General features: G+C 41.1%; 1 protein-coding gene across 3 annotated transcripts in view; it reads left to right on the forward strand.

Moving 5' to 3' along the window:
- The window catches only part of Melk (maternal embryonic leucine zipper kinase), a 101,490-nt gene that overhangs the window by 59,147 nt on the left and 23,737 nt on the right, over positions 1 to 18,606 (forward strand). For all 3 annotated transcript variants that reach the window (XM_045141583.1, XM_045141584.1, XM_045141585.1), the window contains 2 exons: positions 8,239 to 8,325; positions 13,807 to 13,920. In XM_045141583.1, the coding sequence (XP_044997518.1) occupies positions 8,239 to 8,325; positions 13,807 to 13,920 (201 nt within the window). The remainder of the gene's footprint in view (positions 1 to 8,238; positions 8,326 to 13,806; positions 13,921 to 18,606) is intronic.

An 18,606-nucleotide genomic window follows, 5' to 3' on the forward strand; every position in this document is an offset into this window, starting at 1 on the left:
GTCTCCCTCCACAATATAAAAGAATCGCATTCCTTCAAATCGCAGCTAAGCTCATCAGAAAGGTCTTTTTCAGTATTTGGAAGCTTCAAAGCTCCTGGTGGCAGAATCAAGTTTCCTAAAATTCAAGATTTTGTTTGAAAGATACAATTATGTATTCTGCAACAAATACTGTCAGTTAATTTCCTTAAAGTGACAAGTTCACCTTGCTCATCTTTGACAAAACATTTTTTGCGAAACATCCAAGTCTAAATAACCATAGTTTGTCAGCATTCTTTTTTTTAAAAAAATTTATTTATTTGAGAACAACAGACACAGAGAGAAAGACAGATAGAGGGAGAGAGAGAGAATGGGCGTGCCAGGGCCTCCAGCCTCTGCAAACGAACTCCAGACGTATGCGCCCCCTTGTGCATCTGGCTAACGTGGGACCTGGGGAACCGAGCCTCGAACCGGGCTCCTTAGGCTTCACAGGCAAGCGCTTAACCTCTAAGCCATCTCTCCAGCCCTAGTCAGCATTCTTTAGTAAAGATGTTGTTCTGTGAATAAAGGGCCTCATGGCACCTGTAACTCACGCACACGGGTCCTTTTCATACAGTAGCCATTGTTACACGTTGGACATTTCCATTTTATCATAGAATGTTAGAAAGACATGTACTCAGTGTTGGAATTTGATAAAGTTAATACTTTTTACTGCTTCATCAAGGGCTTAATTAAAACTAGCCTCTTGGGCTGGAGAGATGGCTTAGTGGTTAAGGCGCTTGCTTGCGAAGCCTAGGGACCCACATTTGACTCTCCAGATCTCCCATAAGCCAGATGCATAAAGGTGGGGCAAGCACAAGGTTGCAGATGCCCACTAGGTGGCGCAAGTGTCTGGCGTTCGATTGCAGTGGCTGAGGCTCTAGCATACCAATTCTCTGTGTCTGTCTCTCGCTCTTTGTCTTGCTCTTGCTCTCTCAAAAACAAACAAACAAACAAACAAAAAAACTAGCCCCTTTTTTGGAACTGAAAGTGCATACCAAAATATAGTGTTTCCATACAGTTTGGTGCAACCACATTGATTTGTGCAAAAATGTATACAAGTGCTGTTGTACTATGTTCCAGAGTTGGCACGGTCAGAAATAACAAACAGAGCCGGCGTGGTGGCGCACGCCTTTAATCCCAGCACTGGGGAGGAAGAGGTAGGAGGATTGCCGTGAGTTCGAGGCCACCCTGAGACTCCATAGTGAATTCCAGGTCAGCCTGAGCTAGAGTAAGACCCTCCCTTGAAAAAAAAAAAAGAGGAAAACATTGTTAAAAGAATGGTGTTGACTTTAGATACCCTCAGGTGTCTACAGATGAGATTCTAAAACTAGTAGTAGTAGCAGCAGAACTTAAAGTACTATTTGAGTTTAAGCAGTTATTTTCATATTCCTCCTATATCAATGTTTTAAAAATACTTTTGTGAAACAAATGAAAAATGAGTTTGGTGGTATTTGACAACTAGAGGCAAAAGAACCAGGAATTCTGGTCATTCTTAGCTCATAGAGATCACTATGGGATTCACGAGTCTCTGTTTCAACAAAACAAAAACTGAGATAAATAAATGAATAAAGAGGCAACTTGAACTTGGTAACAATGTAGATATTACTAAAGGATAAAGATAAACACTTTGGGCTGAGGAGATGGCTCAGTGATAAAGATGCTTGCCTGCAAAGCCTACCAACCCAGTCTCAATTCCCTCGTACCCATGTAAAGCCAGATGCACATTGGCCCATGCATCTGGAATTTGTTTGCAGCAGCTGGAGGCCCTGGTGCATACATTCTCTCTATCTCTCTTCTCTCTCTGCTTGCAAATAAACAACTTCATCTATCAATTAACAGTTGTCACAAAGAAAGGCCACCCTGGATTCTAGTGACTTAAAATAATAACTAATTTATGGGCCAGAGAGATGACCCAGGTTTTAAAGGCATTTGCCTGCCAAGCCTGATGGCCTGGGTTCATTTACTCAGTGCCCACATAAAACCAGATGTACAAAGTGGTACATGTATCTACAGTTCATTTGCAATAGCAGGCAGCCCTGGTATGTGCATACTCACTCTCTTTCTGTCTACCTCTCTTTCTCCTCTCTCAAATTAATAAATAAAATTATATATATACATACACATATATATGTATATATACACATATTTTTAAAAGAATACTAATTTACAATTCTGTGGCATAGCAATTTGGGCTGGATTCATTTGGGTAGTTCCCTGGGGTTATTCCCCTGGGGTTACTTGTGTGGCTGCCATGCTCTGGGTACTGGAGCTAAATGGGATAAACCTTACTCAGAAGACCTGTTGTTTATGTGGTCTGCTTGCTGGGCCATTTGTGTCCAGCAGGCTTGTTTAGGCTACATAAGGAAACTGAAAAGTGAAAAAAGTAACTATGATAAATTTAGTAAGAAGAATGGCATTGGCTTACATCTGTGCATATTTCTTTAATTCTAGGTTAATTGCTTATTTATCTGCTTCTGCATTCAGCCTGCTTTGATATGTTATTTGGATTGAAACTTAAAAAGGAAATACAGCCTCATGCACATATGTAATTAGAAAAGAGATATGTTTTATTGCCTTTGCAGATAATTGGGCATATTCTTTGCTTGTGCAGTGGAGTGGGATACACACAGGGTGAGAATAGCTTGTAAGTGGGTCTTGGACACACCGCAGTGTAGACTTGGTGTGGTAATGAGTTACTTGCTTTCTGGAATAATAGCATCAGTGAATGTGAGTACTTTTCCCAGTGGTCAGCTATCTGGGAGAAGTAAACTGTACAGGCTTGAAGCCACTTCTTGCTCTTCTCTACACTTTAGTGCCATGCATCCCACACTGAAATTCCCGATTCTCCTGTCAGCTTCTACACTTATCTTACCTGTATTCTTTCTGATCCCACAAGGTACAGCTGATGAGTAAATGCAACTTAATTCTAGAGAATATCAATCTGAGCCTAGGAACGGTGTCTGAGTGTCTGAGCAGTGTATCAGAAGGGCCAGGGCAAACGGAAGCAGCCCCTTGTGAGGTGGAGAAAAGGTGGTGCAAATGCCTGTGTTTAACCATTGGGGGTCATCATTTCTCCATGTCTGGAAGGCTTTTTATGTCTTGTCAGCCATGATTCTGCTAGGACAGGATATAGTACTATTTGTGGCTGAAGAGATATTAATATGAAGAAAGTCTGTAATTTTATTTATTTGTCTTATTTAATCATTTATTAATTAATTTAATCAGGGTCTCATTGAGTCTATGATGAATAAAATTTAACCAAGCCTGGCCTTGAATTCTTAGACCTCTTCCTCCTACCTCTTTGGTTTTTCGAGGTAGGGTTTCACTCTAGCCCAGGCTGACCTGGAATTCACCATGGAGTCTCAGGGTGGCTTCAAACTCACAGCGATCCTCCTACCTCTGCCTCCCAAGTGCTGGGATTAAAGGCGTGTGCCACCACGCCCGGCTACTTCCTTCTACCTCTTAAGGATAACCTCTGATTTTAAACACCAAAGTTTTTATTTGGGACATATTAGAAAGCAATGCAAAGGTCTGGGTGTTCCCAGGGCATACGGTTTTCCTTACATATTGCTATAGTAGTTGCTAGCCAGGTACAGTGATGCACATCTCTAATCCTGGTAGCTTGGAAGGCAAACGTGAAGCTTGCCTGGGCAACATAGTGATATTCTGTTGTGAAGAAAATGTAGGGGCACACGCTTGTAATTGCTACACTTGGCAGGCTGAAACAGGGGAATTGTCACAGGTTTGACGCTAGTCTAGGCTACATAGTGAGTCCCAGGCCAGCCTCAGATACAGTGTGAGACCCTGTCTCAAAAAATTACACATATATATTACTAATACTTGTTGAGTATTTAGGATATTGTGCCATGTCAGTAAGGCTCTGTGGGTAGTTTACTATAGACTAATATGACTACACCTCTTACCATAGTACTATAATATCAGGCATTTTGTGGACTCTTTTTTTTTTTTTTAAAGTCATTTGATTCATTTAATCCTCACACCAGCTCGCTCACTAGCTAGCTAGCTAGCTTGCTTGCTTGCTTGCTTTCTGTCTTTCTTCTTTCTTTCTTTCTTTCTTTCTTTCTTTCTTTCTTTCTTTCTTTCTTTCTTTCTTTTTCTTTCTCTCTCTCTCTCTTTCTTTCTTTCTTTCTTAAATTTTATTTGAGAGAGGACAGTGTCAAAGAGAGAGAGAAAGGGAGAGAATGAGAATGGGCATGCCAGGCTATCCAGCCACTGCAAACAAACTACAGATGCATGCACCACCTTGTGCATCTGGCTTATGTGGGTCTTGGGGAATTGAACCTGGGTCCTTTGGCTTTGCAGGTAAGTGCCTTAACTGCTAAGCCATCTCTCTAGCCCCCTTCTACCAGCTTTCTGAAGTAGGTACTATTACTACCCTACCATGACAAAGTTACTAACATTTCTACAGTAAAATATCTAGTAAGTGTAGAGTATAAAACCAGAATTTGAACCCAGGCCAAAGGGCTGCAGCATAGAATGAATCTGATAGGTCAGTTAGTTCAAGCTCTAGGCCTGCACCTGAATATCTGTAGCCTTTGAGGCAAACATTGCTAGTCTGGTTTCTCCTGCAGCAGAGAGGTGGTATTGTGGTGTAATTTTAAAAACAACAACAAAGCCCTGAGCTAGGAATGCAAAATGCCAGTCTTGGCAGATAATAGTAACTTCCAAGTCTTCATTTTATTGCCTCTAATACAAGTATTTTACTGCCTCTCTTGTGTATATTTGGGTCTTACTTTGCCATTTCTAAAGCACCTTTACATGTTGGTTTACCATTCTGCTTTGTCTGCCTTACAGAGCTATCATAGGGTCAGATGAGTTATAAACAGAGAAGGGATTATTGTTGCTTTTTAAAATATCTGCTTTTCTCTTCCAATATTGTATTTTATCAAGACTGAACTATAACAACACAGATCTGCTTGGCTACGTAAGGACTAGACGGTGTAATAATTCTATGCCTGGGCTCCTTGTGCCATGCTCATGCGCAGGTCTAGTACCCAAGGACAGTATCAAGTGGGAGTCATGTTCACTTCCATTTTCTGCCCTAGTGAACAGGAAATGTAGCAGGCACGGATAATCCAAAATAATTAATTACCTAGCTTTTCTATACATTTTTGTCCTTAACCTAACCTGAGCTTGTGTGGCTGGGTATTCAGTGCACATAAAGTGAAGTATTGGACCCTTTTGGAAAAACCACTCTGATATAAGACATGTTTTTCAGATTTTGGCGTTGTTGCCACCACACCATTTTCATTCCACTTTTAAGAGGCCACCAGAAAGCACAGTGCCTTCTTCCTACCCTTCCCTGCTTTCCCATGCATACCTGTGGGAAATATATGAGCAGGAGTTTGTGTGGTGGACAGTCTCAGGTTGCTTCAGGAGCCTTCAGACCAGACACAGTTTATGGGGGAAGAAGGGATTCATTGAAGCTTACAGATACAGGGGAAGTTCCATAATGGCAGAAGAAGTCCCCCCCCCCCCCCCCCGCCCTTCACAGATTCAAGCAGAGAGAGAAAAACCAGCACCACAAGCAAGCAAGCATGCTCCAGGACTTCCAGGCTAAGCTCAGGCGCCTTGCATCTCTTTAGACTGGAATTCCAAATCCACCCCACACCTGAGAGCTGTACCCTAGGATCAGCCCAGTGATACCTCCTCCAGCCAGGTGGCTACAGATCTAAATTACAAACTTTAGTAAACTCATGAATATATTAGGGGGCATCCATTTAAACTACCACAGTATGGGAAAGATTTTTTGTTTTGTTTTGTTTTTTTCAAGGTAGGGTCTCACTGTATCCTAGGCTGACCTGGAATTCACTATGTAGTCTCAGGGTGGCCTTGAACTCACGGTGATCCTCCTACCTCTGCCTCCCCGGTGCTAGGATTAAAGGCGTGCGCCACCACGCCTGGCCCCAAGATTTTTTTTTTTTTTTAAATAGAGTCTTTCTATGTAGTCTAGGCTGGCCTCAACTTGTCTTTGTAGCTCAAGGTTTTCTCTCACTCTTAATCCCCCCACAGCTTCCTGCAGCAGAGTTATGGGTGTGTGCCCCTACTCTTGGTTTAGAGGTGCTTCTCTAGGGGCTAACCTAGAGTCGGGAGGGGACCAAAGCTTTCTCTTCTGCTTCAGCCCTGATGACATCAACCAGAGTGAGGTCGTTCTAAAGAGAATCCGTAGTTCTGAGGCCCATAAAGCAACATGGTGAAAATTTATTCTTAGCACTGTGCACTCCCACAGTGCCACTGGGACAAAGCTTTCTAGCCTCCACTTTATGACCCACGAGTTGGTGTTTCTTCTAGCCAATCGTGCGCTTGTTACATTCTTTTGGAACTGTGCAGCAAAATACTATACATTGGATGACATATAAACAAAAGAACCTCCACAGACTAGAGGCTGCAAAGTTCAAACTCAAGGTGCTGGCCTGTTTGCTGTCCCGTGAACAGTTACACCTGCATTCCGAGTTGGTTCCTTCGTGTTGGCTCCTTCCCTCCATGTAAAGGCTAGATTTATTTGGGGCCTGTATTGTTAGGGCACTAGTCCCATTCCTAAGGGTGGGTCCCACTCATGACCTCATCACTTTCCAAAGGTCTCATCTATTGGTGATTTGGTTTCAATGCACAATGTTTTGGGGGCACAAACATGTAGAGCATTCCAAGGTCATTGTCTTTCCTGTTTTGTGTCATGATGGCAGGATAACTTTGTCTTGAGCTTGTTGTTACAAGTGTGGCGTCCTAAACAAGGGAGGGTCATGGCACTACGTGCCTTGTGCTAGGCAAACCTCTCTTTTATGTCTACTAACAAGCAGCTCATCCTGAGGGTCAGTGACAACTATGGCATGTGATATTAGCAAGTGGCAGAGAATGGAAGGGTGGTATGTATTAAACTAGTTGACTGAAGAAACAGGAAAAGAAAAAATTTACAGAACAAAAGTTGCCTATGATAGGGATACTCAAATTTCTGAAAGTTTCTTATAATAGAGGAGAAGTAAAGTATATTAGAAAAAATATTTAACCATGTTTTAAGGTCCTATTTGTTGAGCTGTTCTACTAAGTACCCCCCACATGATACATACATTACAAGGTGTTACCATCTCTCTTTGATAGATGATAAAACTGTCGCTCAAGTCGGTATAGTGACATCCTCTAGGTCACAGGGTTAGAAAGTGATTTTATCATTAAAAACAAGGTGTGTCTAGTCCCAAAGCCTATGACATGCCAGGCTGGCTATTTCTGAGTGGATAGAGATGACATAGAGACAGACCTCAGGCGATGGGGAGAAGTTGACGACACCAACCAACTGTTCTGACTTTCCTGCAGAGGGAAATTAAGACATCATGTCCTGGGGCTGCTTAGAAGAGAATATCTTACTGTGGACATCACAGTCTTATGATTCTCTTCACATGTGATCTTTTTAAAAACTTTGTTTAAGACAGAGAAGAAGAGGCAGAGAGAGAGAGAAAGAGATGGGAGATGAGTGAGTATGGGTGTGCCAGGGCCTCCTGCCACTGCAAAATGAACTCCAAATGCCTACACTGCTTTGTGCACTTTGTTTTATGTGGGTATTATGGAATCAAACTCAGGCTGTCAGGACTTGTAAGTGCTTTTAACCACTGAGCCATCTCTTAGCCCAATTTTTATTCTTAATTCAGCAAAAATGAAATTGAAACAGGGAGTCTTATTCTGTTTTGAAATTAAGGTTTGTTCTACCTTCAGTGTGATGACTGTGAGGCATCTGTCACACTCCATCTCAGGGTCCCCTTGGGTTCTGTGAGTGCATCATGATTCGAAGCTGAGCTGCTCTTCTACCAGTTACTCTGACGTTCTTTTCCATAAGCTCAAGCCAGCGCAGATCTTGCAGTAGGGATGCGGCACACAGTTCCTTGGCTGCACCGAAAGCTCTTTAATTGTTGGTCAGATGATACCTGAAACACTTATTGTTATCTGATTTATAAGTTAAAAACAATCAGAGAAATAGGGGGCTAAGAATGTAGCTCAGCAGTAGAGCACTTGGCTGGCATGACACCTTGGATTCTACTCCTGCAAACAAAATCAAAATCTCCAGGAATGTTTGTACCCCAAAACTAAAGTTTAGCAAATACATGGCTTTTACATGTTCCTGCTTGACTTTTTTGAAGTAATTATGTTGGTTTTAAGTTTCAAGACAATAAATACATTTGTGAATTTTAATAAAGTTTACATTTTTTATAGTTTATTCACCTTGATGATGACTGTATCACAGAACTCTCTGTACATCACCGAAACAACAGGCAAACAATGGCGGATTTAATTTCCTTGGTAAGAAGCACAACGTGGATTTGAGTATAATAGCTTGTATCACTGTCCTTTGTCAACACATTAAAAATAACATAGAATATTTCAGGTCCATGATGTTAAATAATGCAAATATTGTACTTCTTCATACTTATGCATGCGTGTCTGCACTTAAGACATTAATTCATTGATTAAAGGGCTGGAGAGATGGCTCAGCGGTAAAGGCACTTGCTGCAAAGCCTTAGGACCCAGGATTGATTTCCTAGTACATGTAAGGCAGATGCACAAGGTGGCGCATGCATCTGGAGTATGTTTACAATGGCTGGAGCCCCTAGCACCCATTCTCTCTCTGCTTCTCTCTCTCTCTCAAATAAATAAAAATACTTCTATAAAAGTTTTTTAAGACATTGTTCAAAGATATTTAATAATATTTAATAATTTTGATCATTTTGAAGTTTTCTAGCATAAAAATTAGACTCTTTTGTAAAAATGAAATAAGTATGTTTAACTTTCTGTTGTTAAAACAGGTTTTTGTTATGTAACCCTAGGGTATAGAATAGTCTCAATCTTTTCTTTTTTCTTTTGAGACAAGGTATTGTGTAGCCCAGACTGTCCTGTATTAGCTTGCTGTGTGTCCCAAGCTAGCCTCAAACTCATAGCATCCCTGCTTCTGTCTCCCCATTGTTGGGATTACAGGCCTGTGCCACTGTGCCCAGTTCACACCACAGTTTTCTTCTTATCTAAAAGGAATCCCTTAGTATCATACCACCCTCAAACATAGGAAACAAACACCTTGAAGTCCTTAAAAAGATTTCTGACATTGGATCATTTTAGCTCTTGTAAATCTGTAATATCTGGATTGCACCTGTACCTTTTTCAGGCATTCTCTGCTCTCTCTCAGTGCTGTCTGGTGGAGCAGGGGAGGATCACATGACCTTGGCTCCTGGTTTTGCACTGTCTACCATCACTTAGGACTTGTGTTTGCTTAGCTGTTTCCTTTCCTTTTTCCCTTCTCTTCCCTCCCCTCCCCTTCCTTTCCTTTTCCCTTTCCCTTTCCCTTTCCCTTTCCCATTTCCTTCCCAAGGTAGGGTCTCACTCTAGCCCAGGCTGACGTGGAATTCACTATGTTGTCTCATGGTGGCTGTGAACTCAGCAGTCCTTACCTCTGCCTCCCAAGTGTTGAGATTGAAGGACTGCGCCACCACGCCTGACTACTCTTCTGTTTTCAAACATACAAGGCAGAAATATTCAGCAGTCTTTCAGCTTGTGTGTGGAGTGTGGCGGGGCTGGTGTTCCCTATGTGCACTGGTAGTGGGGTTGCTCCACCGCAGTGCCCACATCGATGGTCAGGTGAACCGCTCTGTCACCCTTCTGCCTGGTCTTGCTTTGAGCCCAAGTCCCTTCTGATTCCACTGGTAGCAGTTGGTTCCCTCCAAAATAGTCATGCCCCTATTGTACCAGGGGCACGTCTTGCCTAGCACATTGGTTGTGTAGCTTGCAAGGTCTGCAGCTGGGTGACACTACTGATGACTTCTCTCCCAGCAGCCTGCGTAGTGCCTCAAGCACTATGAGCACCCGCAGAGGGGAAGCTTTGAGCTCAGTTCCATCTTGATTTCTCTGTGGCTGGCAACCAAACCATGTGGTTTCTTCAGCAATAAGGACTTACAAACTCGTTCTGGTGGGCAGCCAAATGCAGTAGAAGTGGCCTGCATCACTTTAGGGAACTCGATGGCCTCCCTGACTAATAACTTATAGACAGTGTGTCATACCTGACACTGGAGGTTTTGCTTAATATCTTAACCTGGGTAGGATACTTTCCTTCAAACTCTTTTTGTTATATTTTAATTAGCTTATAAAGTAGTATGTTTCTGGGCTGGAGAGATGGCTTAACAGTTAAGGTGTTTGCCTGCAAAGCCAAAGGATTCCGGCTCGACTCTCCAGGGCCCGTGTAAGCCAGATGCACAAGGGGTGCATGTATCTGGAGTTGTTCTGTAGTGGCTGGAGGACCTGGAGCACCCATTCTCTTACCCCTCCCCCCCTGCCCCTTTCTCTCTCTCTCAAATAAATAAAAATAAAATATAAGAAAGTAATATGTTTCTATATGACATTTTCATTCATCCTTATTTTTAGTTAATACTTCCCCCTCCTCTCTCATCCTCCCACCCCATCCCTGCTTATTTGTGTAGGAGTGGTCTAGCGAGGTCCTATGGTAGTTGTATTTTTAGCTTTCTGGGAAACCTCCACACTGATTTCCACTGTGTTTATACCAGTTTACACTCATCAACAGTAAATAAGTATTCTCCTCTTCCTCCATCCTCCCTGGCATGTGTTGTAATTTGTTTTCTTGACTTAAGGATGATGAACACTTTCTAGAATACTTCTTTTTTTTTTTTTTAACTTTTTCTTTTTTTTCTGAGGTAGGGTCTCACTCTGGCCCAGGCTGACCTGGAATTAACTGTGCAGTCACAGGTTGGTCTTGAACTCACGGCAATCTTCCTACCTCTGCCTCCCGACTGCTGGGATTAAAGACGTGCGTCACCATGCCTGGCTAGAATACTTCTTAACCATTTGTATTTCTTCTTTTGAGAACTCTATGTTCAGTTCCTTAGCCCATGTTTTTTCTTGATATTTCATTTTTGAACTCTTTCTGTTTTCCAGATATGAATCTTCTGCCAGACATTTAGCTGGCAAAGATCTTCTCCCATCTGTAGGCTGCCCCTTCACTCACTTTTTCCTTTGCTGTCAGTTTTTAATTTCATGAGGTCCCATGTGTCAATTGTTGGCCTTGCCTTATTTCCTGAGCCACTGGAGTCCTAGTCCTGTTCAGAAAGTCCTTACCTGCACTTGTATATAGAACATGTGCCTAGCATGCTCAAGGTCCTGGGTCCCATCCCCAGCACAAAACTAAAGGAGAGTCAGATCAAATGTGTGGTGTGGTATAGGAGAAGGGAGAAAAAAAATGTAATGACACCAAGAAAAAAAAAAAAAAAGATAATCTAGGAAAGGGGAAAACTTGGCTAAAAGTGCTAATAGTCTCAGAGATAAAGGAAGCTAATTTATTCTTAGAATAGGAATAAGATGACCTAATAAGGAACTTTCTCAGTGATACCTCTTGCAAATCTGAACTATGCCCACAGAAATGAAAAGCTAGGGGGTTGGGGAGATGGCTCAGAGGTTAAAGGTGCTTGTTTGCAAAGTCTATGGCCCAGGTTTAATTCCTCAACACCCATCTAAAGCTGGATACAGGTGGCACATGTGCCTTGTGCTCATTTGTAGGGGCAAGAGAGTCTGGCATGACTATATACATACACACATGCAAATAAAAAATAAAAATTATTCTCTCTCACATATAAATTTTTAAAAAATTAAAACAAACTTTAAAAAGTGAGTAGCTCAGTAGAAATGTTTATAAATACGGCTAATATGAATTTTTTTTAATAAGATTTTTTAAGTATTTTATTTTTATTTATTTGTTTATTTGGCAGACAAAGAAGGAGAGAGAATGGGTGTGCCAGGGCCTCTAGCCACTGCAAACACTCCAGACACATGTACACCCTTGTGCATCTGGCTAATGTGGGCCTTGGGGAATTGAACCTGGGTCCTTTGGCTTTGCAGGCAAACGCCTTAACCGCTAAGCCATCCCTCCAGCCCTAATGGGAAATCTTTTAAAAGTAGGACCAGAGCTGGGCGTGGTGGCACACACCTTTAATCCCGGCACTCTAGAGGCAGAGGTAGGAGGATTGCCGTGAATTCAAGGCCACCCTGAGACTACATAGTGAATTCCATGTTAGCCTGAGCTAGAGTGAGACCCTACCTCAACCCCCCCCCCCGCCCAAAAACAAGTAGGACCAAAGATATAAAAATAGAACAGAACACGTAAGAAGCACATACCATACACATTAATAGAGCTTACAGGAAGATAAACAGAGGAAAGGAAGAACTGTTCAAAGAAATATTCTAGACCTGAACTACAAGTTTCTAAGAATGAACTTGGAGTTAATCAAAGGAAAAAATAGATCTATATATACCCAGGCCTCTTTCGTTGAGTTTCAGAAAATCAGGGAAAAATTCCTAAGCTTTCAGAAACAAAAAGACTAGACTTTTTTCAGTAGTTATACTAGAATCCTGAGGACCAAAATAACTTCAAAACTGTGACAGTTGTTGTCAACCTAGACTTCCATACTTGATCAAATGTGAAATTAAAATGCTGTCATTTGCCAGACATGCAAAATCTTAAAAAATTTTCTTCTGTGTATCATCAGAAAATTATGGGAAATGCAAAAAGAGTATAAATCAAGAAAGAGGAATGCTTAGTTAGGTCTGGAGGTGAAAGGAATCCCTAGACTGACAAGTAACCAGCTAAGAAGCCAGTTGAAGATAAAGCTTGGGTGTAGATGTTATCCAGGAGAAAGGAAAAGAAGGTAGACTAGCTGACGTGCTGTGAGTATGTTGAGAGATAGTTAGAACATGTGGTTAAATTAGTAAGAAGAATAATGCATTTTTAACTTTTAACTTTGGGAAGGCTAACGTTCTAAAAAAGTAAAACAAAAATGTTGGATAGTTCTTGTTCCTTCTTTTCTGTTTTAGTATTTGTGGCTTAGGTGATGGGTTATGGTCAATCAGTGTAGCCTTAGTGATTGTTAAAATACAGAATATTTATGTGCTGATTAATAAATAAACACTGTCACGTATACCCTGCTACCTATTAAGATACTCTGGGTACCACATCCTCAACATCTTTCAATACATTATTATGTTTTAGCATATTTTTAAATTTGGTGATGTTAAGGATTAAACCCAGAGTCTTGCACATGCTGCACAGCACTCTGCCATTGAGCTATATCCCCAGCCCTACATGGCACAATTAAAATGTAGGGTTTCACTCTAGCCCAGGCTATATTATAATACAATATAATATAATAATAACTGACATTGGAGGGGTCCCCTAGTACATTACTTACCTTTTGTTCTCTACAATAGAGATTATTTGTATTAAGAAGCCAATTAAATATTTAGAACATTATCCTTACTTAGTTAAGCATAAATAATATTTACATAATCAATAATAATGTAAAGTCCAACTTAACAATATAGTAGGAAGCTGGGCATGGTGGCACACACCACCATTTATATTTTCACATTTTTATATTTTCACATATACATTAGGAAGGTAAAGACTTTCCCTTTTCATATAAGGAAGGGAGCTGTAGTAGAGTGAAATTTTTATTTTCAGTACTTAGAAGTCTGCAAATTGTACCTGACACTGTAAAAATTTAATGCTATATATGCAGTTAAATTAGAAATACAGAATTAATAGCAGAGATAGCTAAAAGAATTTAGAAGTTCTGTGTGAGGTATATGGAGGTGTGATAACAAGACTTGTGAAAGCTGCTGACTTTTAAAATCTGAATGTCTATTACATTGAGAAAAAGTTAATTTTAAATAGAACATTATTTTCTCAAACAACATTAGTTTATTAGACCGCTTGATTCCCTTTCCCCTCAGTGGCAGTATGATCACCTCACAGCCACCTACCTTTTGCTTCTCGCCAAGAAGGCTCGGGGAAAGCCAGCTCGCTTACAGCTTCCTTCTTTTGGACCTGCCAGCGCCACCCCAAAGGTAAGTGCTAAGTGCTAGAACCTTTTGCATGAACACCTGCTTGTCTTGCCATGGACTGCCCTGTTTCATGAGTGGACACTCCACTGAGAATTTTAACTTTCTGGTGTCAAGAAGCCATAGGCTAGGCTGGAGAGATGGCTTAGCGTTTAAGTAGCTTGTCTGCAAAGTCTAGGGACCCAGTTTCAATTCCCCAGTACCCATGTAAGGCCAGATGCACAAAGTGGCACATCACATGCATTTGGAGTTCGTTTGCACTGGCTAAGGCCCTGGTGTGCACATTTCCCTCTGTCTGTCTCTCTCTCTGCTTGCAAATAAATAAGTAAGCCAGAGGCAAGATATTTCACATTATAACTTTTTCTCTTGAGGTACTGGGATTGCACCTAGATACTTACATATACTAGGTTAGCGCTCCACCACTGAGTTGATTTAAATGTTTTTGATGAGAAAAATGGAAAGTTCCAACCTTGAATTCTGAGTTTTTATGTTAACATTACATTTTTCAAAATTCTCCGCACTCCCCTTCCCACACCCACAAAAGCAGATCATGATTATTACATAAATAGATAAACTAAAAGGAAAATACCTGTACGTGGTGTATTTTCTACTGTGCTTCTCATTTCTGTTGTCCTTTAGTGTGCTTACTTAGATAATTAATGTGCACATGAAGGCTTTTAAAGGTCTTATTGAGGGCTGGAGAGATGGCTTAGCGGTTAAGTGCTTGCCTGTGAAGCCTAAGGAACCCGGTTCGAGGCTCGGTTCCCCAGGTCCCACGTTAGCCAGATGCACAAGGGGGCGCACGCGTCTGGAGTTCGTTTGCAGAGGCTGGAAGCCCTGGCGCACCCATTCTCTCTCTCTCCCTCTATCTGTCTTTCTCTCTGTGTCTGTCGCTCTCAAATAAATAAATTAAAAATAAAATAATAAAAAAAAAAGGTCTTATTGAATCATAGCACTTTAAGAATTTGTTGAGAGTAAGGTCTGAATACATGCTATATTATACTTTACGTGACATAAACTATCTTACTATAAGTACTTTGGTGTGTATACTATGTAGGGTGTGTATGCATGTATGTTTGTGTGTGCACATACATGCGTGCCATCATCAGATGTCCTCTGTCACTCTTCCACAGAGTCTCAGGGAAACTGGAGCTCTCTATTTTTCATTTAGGCTGGTCAACCAGGGGGTCCTCCAGTCTTTCTCTCAGTGCTGGCGTTACAGGCATTGCAGCCATGCCTGGCTTTGAGTGTGGTACTGGAGGTAGAATTCAGGCCCTCATGTTTGCTCTAATGTTGAGCTTCTCCCCAGCCCTAAATACTTTTGGTATCTATATTAATGTTGGGTCTTAGTTTTTTGTTTTTTTTCATAGTAGCTACAGCTTGTGAAATTCAAATCCCTGTCGTGAGAATTGGTTTTAACCAAATTATTCTTCTTTGTCTTTATCTCAGATTTCTTTGTCATTAATACTTGCAGTGGTGAAGTTTGCATATTGAAAACAACATGTCATTCTTAGATGCTTATGTTAGTTTGTTTTCTGTGTAATTATATCACCCATAACTTAAAACTTAACTGTCTGCACTTAGGGGGTTGAGACAGGAGGATTGCTGTAAGTTCTGAGTCTGGGATATGTAAATGAGACTGACCCTCCCTCAAAAAACAAACAAAAATTAACTGCCTGAATATTTTGTCAGATGGTTATGGAATTTTGTAATATAACCTTCCATTAGATTAATTCAGATTGCAATTTAAATGACTAGTATTAGGGAAATGTATGTTTGGGTTCAGGTTGTAGCTCAGTGGTAGGGTTCTTATCACATATGAGGCCTTGGGTTTGACCTTGTGTGTGTTTGAGAGAGAGAGGAAGGCAGAATAGGGGTGGAGAGAGACCTATGTTAGCCTCAGAAAGGTGCTGTTGGCCCTCATTTTAAAATTTAGTATAATTAAATGAGTACGAATGAAGTGATATTTTTGTTAAATGTTCAAATACTATCACTTTCATGATCTCCACTCATCTCTCTCTAAATTCCTTTAACTCTTCATTTAGATTTTTTTGGAGGGGGCTCTCATCAGCCACATGCTATAGATCAAGTGGATCTGATGTTCCACTTTTCTTGTCTTTCCTCCTTAATTATCTTTGGATCAAGCTGAGCACTTAGAATATCAGTGCAATTGATTGCTGTGTGAGAAAATCTCTGAAGCGAGGTAACTCACTCTGGGCTGGTGAGCTAGGTTGTTCTTACAGAGTTTTATGGAGCTAATGGATGTTCAGGCCCAGGTAGGTCTTTTGCCTGTGGGCTCAGTGAATCAACATATTTCACCTTCTTGTCCACACTGTCAGACACTTGAAACTTTCACACTCATTTGGGTCCAGGAGGACACAAGACATGAGTTTGCTTCTGATCAATATAATTGCAGAAAGCTATTAGATATATCTATATTTAGAATAATCACTAGCTAAAAATTTAAATTTACAGCACCTCAAGAGGTCTGGGACATTGCCCTGAGCCATTGGATTTTCTTATATCTGAATCAGCCTGGTCTCAGCTGAGCTGCTTATATGATTTGTAAAGTATCCAAGTGGAAAATATCTGGGAAGATATTTACTCTTGTATTCCATCTACTACATAATGAAGATTTACGTAATAATTTCATCATTTGGGCAGTCATTATTAAATCAGTTTCTGTAGCAAATAGAAAGACATTTTAGTGACCAGAAATGAAATAGAAATCAAATTTTGGGTTCTCTTCTGATACTTATGCAAATCATTGAGCCTTGAGTGAGCTGTGTATTCTGGTATCATTCCTTCCTTTGGTAGAATTGCTCTCTTTCTCTGAGGTCTTGTTTATAAGAAAATAAATAAATGTGAATTATTAATGAGTCGATGGTGCATACATAATGCCATTTTATAGTAGATAATGGGTTCTAGATAATGGCTAGAGTGTGTTGTGGGGACCTGAGAGGATAGGAGTGATCACCATTGGGAGATCCAAATTGGACCAACAGTTAAGTTTGAGTTTAGAAAACAAGAAGGAGCAGAGCGATAGGGCAGAATGAATGGAACGAGCAGGAACTTGGGCTCCAGATTGTGATTGGTATATTTTGTTGACAGTGACTAGACTTGTTTGGTTAAAGTGAGTTCACTTGAGTAGGGGAGAGAGCACAAGCCAGGGAGCTGGAACAACTGGGAAGAGCTAGACTAAAGAACTGTGAAATAGAAGGCCGTTGTGTTAGACCTTGTGTAGTTGGTCATAGGGACCAGGAACCACTGGCTCTTCAGTGCCTGTGTCTGTGCAGGCGTGGATGCTCGTGTTCTAGGCACTCTTTTCCACCTTATTTGAGATGGCGTTTCTCGCTGAACCTGGAATGTATGTGGAGGTTTTTGGTTAGACTGGCTGATGAAGTGGGCCCCAGTGATCCTCCTGTCTCCACCCCTCAGTGCTGAGGTTACAGGCTTGCTCAGCTGTGCCCAGCTTGTTTTCTTTCTTCTTTTTTAAATGTCGGTGCTGAGAATTGCACTCAGGTCCTCATGCTTGCATAGTAAGTGCTCTTAACCCACTGACCCATCTCCCCAGCCTCCACCACTGACTTCTGAGCAAGAGAAAGTCAGGACAATGATTCTGAAGAGTTCATCCAATGATGTGTGGAATTGTTCAGTCAGGGATAGCATGTGTGGTTATTCCCTACTGTGCCTCCATGACAGCCATCATTTATACAACACTAAACCTATCCCCGCTGAGCCTAAACGTCACTTTAGTATTTTGTCTGCCTAGCACTCTGTACAGTGGGATTGATAGTAATCCTGGAGAACTCTAACCCCTAGTAGAGATGGTGAAAAGATAGGTAGCAGAGATCATGGGCTGGCAGAGATCAGATTGCCCATTTGAGTAGTCTAGGTATAAGAAGATTTGCCCTCGAAGTAAAGGCAATAGCAATTAACCTAAATAAGAGGGATATTTAAGAATTCAAGTAAAATTGCTTGGCCAGGTTGATGGAAAAAATGAAGGAGGGAAAAGTTTTGAAATCAGTAATTAAACCAGGTGTGGTAGTTCACACATTTAATCCCAGCACTTGGGAGGCTGAGATGGGAGGATTGCAGTGAGTTGGAGGCCAGCCGGGCTACAGAATGAGCTCCAGGACATCCTGGGCTAGAGTAAGATTCTGTCTCAGAAAAAGAGAGAGAGAGAGAGTGAGAAGAAGGAGGAGGAGGAAGTAGGGAGGGAAGGGAAAAGGCAAAACAAAAAAAAATCAGTAATATACCATCGTCTTAGGGTATCTCTAGTACCCCAGTATACATATGCATGCACACGCTGGAGTCTCTTGCCCCTGAAAATGATTACTTGTCCAATTTTATGTGGATTACTGGGGAACCGAACCTAGGCTGCAGACTTTATAAATAATTGCCTTTAACCACTGAGCAGTGCCTCAGCCCCTACTCCTAATTTATATAGAGGAAGTAAGTTACTATGGTGAAGTATTAGCATAGGTCTCCGAGTGTCTTATCTGTGGGAGGCTTTTCATAAGGCAAACTTATATCTAGTAGAAATGATCAGCTATGCTATATGTTCTTGCAAATTAAAAACCTGAATTTCAGAAGTCATTTCCTTTCCATCTTCTGCTTTGTCTGAAGTTTTTATTTATAAATGTGGGAATGACTTTTCTGGAATTACTATGTAGTCATGATAAGCTAAAT

Source organism: Jaculus jaculus, chromosome 1, assembly GCF_020740685.1.
Source record: "Jaculus jaculus isolate mJacJac1 chromosome 1, mJacJac1.mat.Y.cur, whole genome shotgun sequence".
Taxonomy (NCBI): domain Eukaryota; kingdom Metazoa; phylum Chordata; class Mammalia; order Rodentia; family Dipodidae; genus Jaculus; species Jaculus jaculus.